Raw genomic sequence first — 12,854 nt, 5'->3', positions numbered from 1 at the left:
TACCCAGTTAAATACAGGTGAAAAAACCACCACGAGTGATTATGTTTTGTATTTAAAAGTTTATTGATTGATGCTTAATACTGGAACAGTGTTCTTGGTACTGAATCACTTTTTATTTCTAGGTTTGCCAGGACCAAAAGGTGATCAGGGGCAGAAAGGAGAACCTGGAGAAATGGGTTTACCTGGCAAGGATGGTATGCCAGGAGGAAAAGGTGCAAGAGGAGCAAAGGGTGAAAAGGGGGATGCAAACAATGATGTGATATTAGAAGGTAGGAAGAAGTGCTCTTAGGAGCTCTTGTGCAACAGTGTGCTTGATAAAGATGTACTGTGGTTCTGAAGCATGAATGTGATCTGCAGGAGTAAGACCAACCAGTACAAACATGTTATCCACAGTGAAGTTTGAGTGTTTCTCTGTGCACAAGAAAATGTTCTCTCTTTAATGCAAGTCTTCACAAAAGCTTTTCTGCTTGGGCTTTGAGTTGAGGTGTACGTGGATTCTGACCTTTCCAGTACACTTCCAGCCAGGTGACCTCCTCCTGCTCTTTCTTGCAGTGTTGTTTTATTTGTCTATTAGAAAATGAAGGTCAGGTTTCCTCTCAGGAATATGTGAAGCAGCCATAAATATAAGCTGTGTAAAATTACAGCATTGTCACGTCTGACGTTGAAGTCTCAGAATACAGTAACTAAAAGCCAACAGTGCTTTTATAACTCTCTAATGTGCCTGTAATCTCAACAGATAAATTGCATTGACATCATACAACTTGTGAAGTTTTGTATGGTTCATCTAACATACAGCACCCCCTGTGTTTATTGCACCAGATTTCTATATGCAGATACCCCTTAAGAAGGGAGGGGCTGTTTTACAGATCTCTGAAAGTCCATCATGTGAACACATACATTTCTCTGCAGGTTGCCTGTTCCCTAGAGCGCCTGTGACATTGTGCTCTGTTTGGTACATAGGTGCAAAAGGTGAACCTGGACCCCCAGGGCCCCCTGGACCACCTGGACCCCCAGGGCCTCCAGGAAAACGTAAAGGCAAAAATAAAGCACAGCTTCAGGAGAACTTATACAGCAGCAAATGCACAGGTTAGTTCTTTCCAGTGTTCTTTTTAGGATAGTAAAGTCTCATAAAACAATTTGCATGTGTTTAATTTTGCTGGCATCAATAAAATTGTACAAACTTAAAGCTAAGCATGTGGTTAGGTGTTTTGCTGAAATATAATTTGGATAACACAGCAAGCTATCTCCAGTATAACAGTAGTCTTTCAATCATGTTATTCAACGTACTTAATTGTGCTCAGGCAAAGTATTTATACATGGGGTTTTCTGTTGGATGGGATACACTTAGGTAGTAAGAGAAAGGCTGTTGAAATTTTTCGCTTTTAAATGCTGAATTTAACTATAACACCTAATAACCAGGCTACATTTCACTGTATTCTACAAAATGAAATTGCCTGTTATTGGCAGAAGTGAAGCAAGCTTGAACTAGCTAAGACTTTTTAAAGCTGTAGGAATACAGAAGGATTCTCTGAGCCTTTGTGTCCATTTGAAAATGTAAATTTTGGGGCAGGGTGATCTTGAATTCTTTTCTACTGTTGTTGTTCATCGTTATTGTATCCCGAATGCAGGTGGATCATGAGTCTCTTTTATTTCATTTACTGTAGCTGTGTTGGTGAAATATATGGTTAGAGTCAGTTCCCTCCAAATTATGTCTGCAAATTGCACAGCAGCTACTGTTAGAACCAAAATACGAGCATCCAGACTACTGCTTCACAGATTGTATGCTGAAGTGTAGCAGCTGCTATGCTTTAAGTTCCTGATCAGGTGCTGATATAATAAAGAGTTTGCCATGAGACATCTCTGGCATGATTTTCAGGTGTGCTGAGTACTAGTAAATCCTCATGGATTTAACTTGATACTGCGGACTGCTGAAAAATCATGACAGGATTGTATTTTTAGCTTACTCCAGCTTGAGAGTGGAAGCAAACTCTTGGGTTTGTATCTGCATAGTAGATCTGGCTGTCCTTGTCCCTTACCCCTGGATGATATTGCATTCAACAGGGTAGCAGCTTTCACGGACTGCTGCTACCCTTAAAGTTCTGGGATGGAATTTCCTCCCAGCCGTGTTTTCAGGGAAGGTCAGAGTGATCCTATAAACTTAGGAATAGCAAAGGGTGTCTCAGTTACTAATCTTACACATTTCTGGAAGAGAGTTACTTGCAGCTCTGCTTGGTAAAGTGGGATTTCTTTCATACTTGGGAATGTAGTTTCTTGATAGGCATACCAAAAGGGAATAGCTTCCCTTTTGGGAACCGAAGAACTACATAGAGTTAATAAGTGTGAAACAAGCAGAGCAATTTGTATGTCGCACCATTAATAGGGTGATATCTTTTTATGTCACCATCATTCAGCACAGTTTGCTGAGATGACTTTTTTATTATTATAAACGCATTAATTAACACTAATGTAAAAAAGTGTCAAAATTAGCAAGTGAATATTTAATACTGGGTGAAAAAACATCCCAACTATTTCTGCCTCTTATTATAGCATTTAATTGTAGTAACATGTAAGAACCTCAATCAAGAGATTCTAGGTGTTGATGTATCAGAATAGAGCCCAAAGAGCCTCCCTACAATGGAAAGTAGATAGCTGGAGCAGAAATCTCATCCTATCTGAAATTCAGAAATGGATGAACTATTGTACAAGATGTAATTGGACCATTTACTCAGGTACCCTCTTTTCAAGTGTTGAAACAGACTGAAGTGCTTTGGAGGATAAGCTGCCTGATGGATCTGTGATGGATTTTAAATCCCTGTGCGCAAGTAGGAGTTATACTCGAATAACTCTCCAAAGATGAGCTCTTTCTCAGTGAGCATTTACTTCTTATGAGTTAGTAGCTGTGAGATCTTATTACCAAAATTCAAGGAATAAAACAGCTTTTGTAATTCAGTATTCATATTCCTTTGAAGAAAAAAGAATACAGATGCTGATTTACAACTGTAGTTACCTTATTGCACAGAATATAAGAACAGTTTCTTTAAATTACATTTTGTATCAGGTAAAACTTTCAGAGAAGAGAACAATTAATTGAAAGCTCAGGTGTATTTGTTCTCAATGGTACTGTTAGCTTACTCTAACAGAAACATCCCTGCCCCACACTCCTTTGCTCCATCCTTCCCACCCTCCAGACAGCACAAATCAATAGTTTTAATGTCTTGTAAACTCCATTAACTCTCAGCCAGAATGTTTCAGCTATTTATATAGATATATATTTTATTCTTTTTTGAAAGAAAGCAGAGAAAATTCCACTCAAGAATCTCTGATGGAAGACCATCTGTTTAATCTTAGCCGCTTTCCGTTTCATGCAGCTGAAAGTCCTCAGAGTATTGCAGATATTCTCAAATGTAAATAAGTGCACTCAGCTTCACTGCAAGCACTGACCTAGTCCTTGAATACTCTATAGTCTTAGATAAACTGCTGTATAGGGCACTGCTCATTCAGTTAACTGCATTTGTTAGACTTAGTTCAACAAAATTAACTTGTGCATTGCAACTTTTAATTTACACTGAGTGGGTTCCTTTTCTGAGATATTTTAACACTATTTTGAGATCAGAATCTGGAAAGGGATCTAGAAGTCTTGCTGGATTCTAGCTATAGGCATTCATCTTCCTCTGGTTGCACTGACTGTGCCTTATTGTGGAGATACACTGTGATCACTTACAGACTTTTAATGTCATCACTAAATGTCCTAGATAAATGGGTGGGAGAAATACGCGTCGTTCTTGTTCTATCTTGGAGTAATTTTGTTCTTCATGAACAAAGAGTGAATATAACCTAAAGGAGAAAAAAACAATGCAGTATAATCTGTCCTTTCTTTCCTAAATGTCACAGTAACCTTTCAGCATTATTTTACAGTTATTTCTTATTTTTACTGTCTTTCTTATTTAAACTTCAGCACAGCCACGTAAGTCCTAGAAATATACTGGAAGGCAACAGTGAAAAACACATGTCCAAAAGAATTTGCTGCCTGCATGTCAAGCAGTGTGAAATGTGTAAGGAGATGAAGGTTAAGAATGGAATTAGAAACAAAGCTACAGTTAAATCAGGGTATCTTCTGCAAAGAACTGAGAACTGTTCTCTCTGGTTATTCATTCTAACTGAAATGTGTTGCATTGTTTTAAAGGCAGAAGAGGTATCTGGGTTTATAGAAAAAGCTTCAAAAATAATATTATTCAGGCATTGTTTTAACAGTAAATGCTAAGAGTAAACCCAACCCAATTTAGAATTTAGTTACTCTAAATTATTGAGGGATGGGGAAAACCATTCCCAGGTGTTTGTTTCTAATGTGAGACATTTCTATGTGTATAAGGAATATAATGTAAAATTTCCCTTAGTCTTTCATACTGATTAATAGCATGGATGACTGACCTGCATTCTTACGCATTACGTGTCAGTGTGTGTGTTCAAACTTTATTACTCTCTTGGGCATTAACAGCATAAGCAAAACTTCAGTACTGCCTACAGAGTACACCCCATCTGCTGATGTGTGTATATCTGGGCATGAAGCTTTTGAGTTTAGCCTTCACTCACTCTCAAGAACATATTTTTGCTATTGCTGCTGAACCAGCCAGCTGCCAGCTATCTCAGTTGCCTGGTTATCTAAGGAAAGGGGCAGCTCTGCCTTTCTAAGCCACTACTCAGAAATTCACAGCTCAGGAATTAAATCTATTGAGTGAAATCAGTTACTCCTCAAAGTTGACTGCCTAATGACTTTAAGGAAAAAAAAAACCCTAGCCTGGACACTTAATTTCCTTGGTGGAAGTGAGAGCAAGTCTCTTTTTATCTCTTTTTGACCAGACTAACCTAAGCTTTTTGTCCCAGATGAAACAAAATCCCAGTTGTCATTCCATGATTTTAGTGGAGTCACTGATGTGCATATCTGCCATGTCAGATACAGAAAAGTGACATATTTGACCCTTTCTCTCTCAACTCTAGGTGAGACGTGTGCTGTACCAAACGATGATACCCTGGCTGGAAAAGCTGAAGACAGAACCCCTCCTCCTTCAAAAAAAGCTGGTAACCTGCTACAGAGTGAGACTTATCTGCTACTTACTGTTTTAATGTCACAGATAATGGACATGTGCTTTTTCTCTACTAGCATGTGTCATAACATCTGTAGGAAGTCCTGTTCACTTTGTCAGTGTACAGCAAACATTTGGAACTTGGATGCGGGAACCTGCAAATATAAGTGATGAAAGGATTTGGCTTACCATGCATTTTTCAGGTACACTGGGAGTAGTCACTCATCAAAAACCAGTTGTTATACTAACATTGCTTTCTGAATGCCTTCAGAACCCTAAACTAATAATTCTAATGAAGAATGATGGGGTTTGTACCCACATCTTTTTCAGAACGTTTTCTGTATTACCTATACAATACTTGACTATACAGCCATAGACATTTGCAGTATCTTCAGATGTTTTCAAATTCAACATCAAATTTTGAAAAGAGTTTGAGGATTTTGGTTGGGTTTTTTTTGTTCGCTTGTTTGTTTTTTTAACCAATCCAAGTTTAAGTATCTGTTGTTCATGCCTTTGTCTATATTCTTTCAACAGTTTCCTATGGTTTTACTTCCCTAAACTGTAGCTAGTTTTGCCTTTTCATTTAGCAAGGCATGAAAATGAATCAGATGCTGTATGAGCTACATTTAGTGGAGGACTTAAGTGGAAAAAGAAAATGTTTCTGTATGTTTACCAACTGTGTTCAGAATTAGGGTCCGTCACATCTGTGGGAAGCAGCCTTTGGACACCATCTTTATAGATTTTTATTTTTATGGTATGTGTCTCTGGATTGTTTTATCACATTCCAGCAAGCTGAATCACTACTGAAAACACAAATACAATTGTCTGTCAGATATCTGATTGAGATTGACTTTCACCAGAGATTGAATTTAGGATAGAGATTTCAAAATTAGAGGAAATATGTGATAGTTCTCTTTTTATGTTTTCCCCTTCATTTAGGAAACTCTATAAAAGAATATGAGAATTCCAATGCCTTGCTGAATGACAGCTACAGGATCATTAACATCACAGGATTCTTTTATGGATGTGGTCATGCAGTACGAAACAATCATCTGTACTATCAAAAGGGAGGAACCAATGTCATTCTGAAGTAAGTCACACATAGTTGGCTCAAGGCAAGTGACGATGTGGAAAGAGGAGCAATGGGCTACAGTGACAGAGGTGAACCTCAGAAAAGCGGACCACTTGTACCATTTTATATTTTATTTTGGTTGTGTCCAGAATAGGAAGAATAGAGGAATGGTTCAGAATTCTTTCCAGAATAGAACTAATGCTTTCCAATCTGTAACTAGAATGTGTGTTAGCAGACTTCCCTCTGTGTGTGTAGATGCTGTGGGAGAAGCTGGGAGGGTAGTCCAGGTCCTTTACTCTGCTGTGACAGTCAGTTTGTTGAGCATTAAGTGCTTAAGTGGTTATCCTGAGTGGTCCCTGCATGGTAGGATAATGGGGCGTCCAGATAAATGACATGCCATGTGCAGAAGTGAAGAGATTTTTCTTTTGGCTATAGTGAAATCCAACAGGTTTTTATTCTAAGTTACATTGCTGTGGGTGTTCTTGCACTTGGATTTGCTGTGCTCATTGTGATAAAGAAATAAGAATGAAGGAATTTGGTGGTTAGAAACAAGTATTTGAGTGAAAAAAAAGAACAACCCAAAACCTAAAGCAGCTGTACATCTACCTCCATCAGAGTAAGAATTGGTTCAGCTGCAGCTTGAGGGACATGGATGAGCCAATTACATGACTGAAGCCCACCTGTGGAGCTTGGCTTTCCAGAGCTTTCTGCTGGGTTGATGCACATGCTTTGCTCTTGGATAGCACTCTTCTTAGCCTAGGGGTTCTTAGGCAGGGGTTGATTTTATGCTGCTAGTACAAAGGAATGCACCAAGACACCAGCTGGTGACCTGGTGGATTGCGCACCCCGCTGTGGAGTGGCTCCACTGGTTGATTTCCTTGTAATAACTTCTTACAGCTCTCCCAATGCATCTCCCTGAATTGGAACTGGGAATTACATCTCCCTGTTCAGTTTCTACTGAGGATAGAGACAGACAATACAAATCAAAACCAAACTCTCATCCTGTGGGAAGAGCCAAAGAAAGACAGCCCAAGGGCAAGTGAAAGATTGCATCTGCTTTCAAATTCTCTTACATGACTCTGATGTTTGAGCCAAGAACATTAGTATACTTTGATGTCTTTTCGAGCAGGTGTGAGTGCTGCCTTCCTATATTCATTTAGATGCCAAGGAATGTGAACAAGCTGCTTGGATTCTATAATGCTGTTGTGGTTTAAGCCAGGTTTATTCTGCCAAAGACAAGCACACTTTCTGGCAACCTCCTTTAGATATCTTTTGGGCTTTTTGTTTATAGAAATACAACACACAGTGTTGGTATTTGCTGATAGCACAGAGTTCCTCACTTTTGCTTGGGTACTGTTAATTGGGAAATGCCTTCACGTACAGATGAGCACAAACTATCTGTGGAATTTTCAAAACCTCTCTTAGAGTTGCCAAGACGTGGCCTTTCTGTTCAGTTATTCACTCTTAAGATTATTTATCTTCAGCACAGATAGAATGAGGTGCTTTAAATTCTGTGACAGTAAAGTCCTTGATTCTGGGCTGCAGAAAAGCTTCTGGGAGTTTTTGTATTGATTTAATGGAAAGAATAGGTGAGGACCCGGTTGGTTCATTTTGCAGACATTGACAAATATAGTTAAAGAAAGTTTTCTGTCATATTTAAAAGCTGGTAGAACTAGGTTTGTCTGACTTTTGACAGGTTATCTCATGATACCTGACATAAGATTGCTTCATTCTTTCATCCATTGTTTCATCACATGCTTTTCCACCTCTTTTTAATTTTGGTTGACTTCATTCATATTAGCAATCAAAAATTGTAGGTTTAATTCCCTGCAGTTGATGAAAATATTACAGTGCATCTTGTCATTTACCCCAGTGTGCCAGAAGATTCAGGGATTTTTGAACTGTTTGAAGTTCTAGGCTAGACTGTCTTTGACGGGGGGAATGGAAAAGAACCTCAGGAATGAAACCTCGCTTTTCTGTTCCCTTCAGGATTTTCATTTAAAAGACAAAAAGACAGGGTGTTTTTTGTTGCAGTTTTTGCACATTTCTAATGAATCTTGAGATGCTTTTTATCTTGTTGGCTCTTTATAGAAAAAAGTCCTAAAGAAAATCTGCCTTTCTATGTGACTGCTCCTGCTAAGGGCTGTCCTTCTAGCCTGTGCAAGGTTATTTACAAACATGACACAACTAGCAAGATTAACTGCATTGACACACACGTTGCTCAGAAATCTCCTCCAGCCTGGAAGCTTTTGTGTATTGCCCATACATGCTGCTGGAATACAGAGTTGCTGCAGACATGAGTTTTACAAAAGCTGAGGGAATCATCTAGTTAGTGAGTCTCGACTTTTCTTACCAGGATTCTTCCAAACTATGCTATCAACACCACTTCCACAGAAATATTATTTTTCCAGTATTCTTCCTTCCATTTTAAGTTCCTGGATCTGAAATGTTCCTGTCATTAAGCCTGTCTTTTCAGAAACATTTTGTATCAGCAGTGTATTATTCCTGTATTGAGTAATGTTTTTTCTCTATTTGAGGAATGGAGCTATACAGTTAGATAAACATCAGACAATGAAATGTGCTTTATACAGAAGTCATTGCTTAAAGCATTACTCTCTCTGCCTTTGCTAAAATACTGCATTTTTCAGTGATTAAGTGCTAACTGCAAATGTGTCTTGATAGTAGCTGATTACCCGCTTAAAGTAGTAAAGGAACTCAATCTAGCTGCTCAATTCTGCTGTCCTCAGATGATCATCCTATTACGGAATTTCAGGGAATAAAAACAATTTTATATATCAGAGATGAGACGTACAGTCTGTCCTGTTAAGAAGCCAGCATAATAAGGTCAGGATTTTGGCTCTGCAAAAGTAGAATTTTTATTCCTTTGATGTTTACTTGAGCACTGCATTATCTGAACTGTTTTCAAAAGGAACTCTAAGACTAGGTGATCCTGCCCAGAATTCATGCTGGTTTGGTCAATCACATTTTCTTGCTTTAGCTCTTGCCTAGTAGAAAGTAAACTTCTGTACAGATTTAATTTCGTAAGTTTGGGCCTTCACTTGGTATCTTATTCTTTTTCATACACGTTCCTTTTAGTTTCTGCTTTCATCCTAGTGATAATAAAGCTTATAGACTAAATAAAGTGAAACCTACCAAAGTGAATTCATGCTCTTGGGCACTTTTCAGATTGGTTATTGCTTTGGAATTTTCTCCTGGTGTTTTGGAAGGTGATTTGAGTGGAGTACATAATCTTAAAAGACATCAGAATGGTCCTTGAGGACAAATATTTTCAGCAATTCTTCTATCAGTAATAATGCACTCAGAATTGATTCAACCAGTGTGCATAAAAATGAATTTCTAACACAACAATCCAAATACTTTATCTCATTTCAGACTTGGGCTTGACAGAGCATCGCTGGGCGCACTGCTAATTGAAAACGCATTACATCATGGTCGTAACTACCTCTTTTCTAACTCAAAGACATATTTCAAAGTAGCAGTGGATGAGAAGGGACTTTGGATTATATATGCCTCAAGCACTGACGAAAATATTATGGTTGCGCATATTGAGGAAGAAACCTTTTCAGTCATTCGGCGTATCAATACCACATACCCCAAGTCCAAGGCGGGTAATGCATTCATAGCATGTGGCATTATGTATGTTACTGATACTAAGGACATGACAGTAAGTTTTGCTTTTGATTTACTGAAAGAGAAGCAGGTTGACGCAAGGTTTGAGTTACGGTCTTCACAGTCTGTTCTTGCCATGCTTTCATACAGTCTAAGAGACAAGAATTTGTATACATGGGAGAATGGGAGCTTAATGGTATACCCTGTACATTTTGGGAGATGAATATGTTTTAAAACTTCATGTATGGGAGCTGTGTTTGACTAAATACATTAGTTAAAGCTGTATGGTACACACACAGGGGTCTCTTCACTTGGGATAATTCTCTGTTCGCTGTTGGTGGTTTCTGAGTGTGTATAGAAGGGAAAGCAGGCACCTTTGCATAAACACACTTCAATTATACAGTCCATTCTCATTTCTTTGTAAGAATAGCTGTTCAATATTGCAGCTGGCACACAGTTAGCACAGACTTGCTTTTGTTTTCCCCTTGTTATTCAGCCGATAATTATATCTAATGTACACTGATTCCATGGTCATGTGCTCAGCAGAGACTATTTATAATTTTCAGTTGCAATCATCTTATCTGCAATCATTTTCTCGTCAGTGATTATGGTTTAGCAGAAATAATGACCTGTTGTGTACAAATACCTTTGTCACTTTCACTTAATACTTTTCACTGATTCTCTGTGAGATTTTTATGGACAAAGGTATACAGCTATTAAAAATGGAGATGGAAATAGTTGTTTAGATAGAAAAAAAAGGAGATAGCTTTGAATTTGACAAACCCAGTGAACTGTTACATAATCAAAAGAAAATATCCAGCCCAAGTACAAGGAAATGGGAATAACTACGTTGCTAAATATTGAATATACATGAAATCGTGTTTAGTACATGGAGCAGGGGGAAAAAGTAATGAGGTATAAAATTGAAGAGAAGATGTAAAATTTATGATTAAATTTTTTTTTAACAGTGTTTGTATTGCTGCAGACTCTTCCTTACTCCTCACTGCCATGTAAACTATACCACTACAACTTGCTTATACGTATACTTAATTATAGTAAGGCATATATCTATAAAAAGAATTCCCCATATTTATCCATACAAACAAAGTCATAGAATGAAGGGTATATGTTTTTGCTGCTACTAGAAAAATAAAAAACATATGCTGTGCTTCCTGCAGCTGCCTTTGTTGGAGATGAGGATCTACATTCTGTTAACCTTACGCTTTTCTAGGACAGCTGACAATAAAATGCAAACAGCTCATCCTTTTTTTACATCAGTACAATCTGAGGTCAAGTTAAAGATAGCTCAGCAGTATCCAGTCAGTCCACTGGAGATTAGTCAAATCCATTTAAATATAAGGAAGAGTTAAAAAAATGGACTGTTCCATGAAATAAAAGTAATTTATTCAACATACAAAGGGAAAACTAAACAGTGACATTTACTCTTCTTTCTTTTCATACTTCTTGTACTTCACAGCCTGCAATTTAAAATCACCTTAGGAGAAAGGTGCTTTTTATTCTAGTATATTTTACAATACAGCACAGACATTAAAATTTTCATTGGAGGAATAAGACAATTTGTTAACATTTAAATACGCAGACATCCGTTCCAGTCTCTTAAGAACGTACTTTTTGTTTACAACAGAAAAATACATCTGACAACAGTAGCTAGTTATATTACAAGCAAACAATATTGAACTCTGCATAGTTTATACAATATAGTGTGGTAATAATTTAATTACCAGTTTTATCCACTATTTACTAGCTGGCCACATAAAGCCTGACATTCATCTGAAATGTGGCATTGTATGCTCCATTGGTATTCTCTTAACAGCTTCATTTAATGAATTATTTTTCAGGACAAATGAATTTCAAAACTAAAAGCTGACTAGAATCATGGATGTCTTCACTACAAACATTTAGTGCTTACAATACATTCCTAAAGTAAAGGCAGGTGTCCAATAGAAAACATAGCTGTAGGGAAGAAAGGAAAATAGTGTGCAAATTAAAAAACATTGCATTTAAAAATGTGTTGATGTGCAAGTTGCTGTATCAACTGTGTATTAATACTCACTAGGAAAAAAAATCTCATCATAAAATGATACATGTCTCACAGTACGTTCTTGATTGCACATGTTCCACGGCATTTGCATCCATTACACTTTCTTGCGAAAATCAAAATACACCACGTACTCTTAATTAAAACTAAACAATTTTACAATGAGAAGTTGTACACATGCTTCAATTAGTGCGAAAAACTGGAATAAAAATAATCAGAGTCACATCAGAAATGCTTACTGACTTGTAGAGCCACAGTGCTTGTGAAGTGACTGACAACTGTCAGAATCTTTGCAATACGCTTACTAAATGCGGCTTGTGGGTTACTAAGCAATACCCCTGCCTGTGACTGACTGTACTGGGTTTAACTCTTTGCTTTTACAATACAGTACATGCACTTCCACCCCAGTGATCCTAATGGGCATACTCAAAATACACCTGTTGTAAAAGTGTTGTGGGTTGTTGGTTTTTTTTTTGTTGTTGTTTTTTTAAATCTTTTTACCCCTATAATACTTAATGCTGCAGCAACTGCTTTGAAAGGAAACAGAATGTTTCCTTTCCACAGTGCTTATCACTGTGTTTTTAGCTACTTAAAGGGACATTATATGAAACCAGGATTAGCTTACGTGATGTTACAGAGTGTCAGAAATGCTTGAAGGTACATTGAAAGCACGGGGAAGAACCCTCATTTTCAGTGTGCCATCTGCTCCACAGGAGAAAATACGATTGCCTTGCACAGTTTCAATCTGGGTGACACCAGCACCAATGTTTCTGAAAATGGACTGCTTAGCATGTTCATTTTTAAATGAATGAATTAAATTATAGCCAGTCAGTCTCCACACCTGTATCAAAAAATGACAAACGACAAAAGGAGATTAAAATTAGGATTTGTATTTTTTCCTTGATATTTCAGATTCCTGGCTGTTCTAAATGCTATTCAGCAATGATAAAGGGTATTTTTTGTTGTCTATTAGCATCAATTACAAATCCTAGAGTCTTGAGAGGCTCCTGAT

The 12,854-nt window shown here is 37.6% G+C and overlaps 2 protein-coding genes across 4 annotated transcripts in view; one reads left to right on the top strand and one right to left on the bottom strand.

Moving 5' to 3' along the window:
* Positions 1-10,753, top strand: part of GLDN (gliomedin) — a 110,706-nt gene extending 99,953 nt beyond the window's left edge. For both annotated transcript variants that reach the window (XM_065688772.1, XM_065688771.1), the window contains exons 5-10: positions 123-269; positions 961-1,086; positions 4,996-5,076; positions 5,159-5,284; positions 6,021-6,171; positions 9,547-10,753. In XM_065688772.1, the coding sequence (XP_065544844.1) occupies positions 123-269; positions 961-1,086; positions 4,996-5,076; positions 5,159-5,284; positions 6,021-6,171; positions 9,547-10,006 (1,091 nt within the window). In that variant the 3' untranslated portion in view covers positions 10,007-10,753. The remainder of the gene's footprint in view (positions 1-122; positions 270-960; positions 1,087-4,995; positions 5,077-5,158; positions 5,285-6,020; positions 6,172-9,546) is intronic.
* A 412-nt stretch (positions 10,754-11,165) lies between these two features.
* The window catches only part of DMXL2 (Dmx like 2), a 52,841-nt gene continuing 51,152 nt past the window's right edge, over positions 11,166-12,854 (bottom strand). For both annotated transcript variants that reach the window (XM_065688768.1, XM_065688769.1), the window contains exon 44: positions 11,166-12,683. In XM_065688768.1, the coding sequence (XP_065544840.1) occupies positions 12,474-12,683 (210 nt within the window). In that variant the 3' untranslated portion in view covers positions 11,166-12,473. The remainder of the gene's footprint in view (positions 12,684-12,854) is intronic.

Source organism: Lathamus discolor, chromosome 8 (assembly GCF_037157495.1).
Source record: "Lathamus discolor isolate bLatDis1 chromosome 8, bLatDis1.hap1, whole genome shotgun sequence".
NCBI classification, from domain to species: Eukaryota; Metazoa; Chordata; class Aves; order Psittaciformes; family Psittacidae; genus Lathamus; species Lathamus discolor.
The sequence above is the reverse complement of the archived record's forward strand: the minus strand, read 5'-3'. Positions and strand labels throughout refer to the sequence as shown.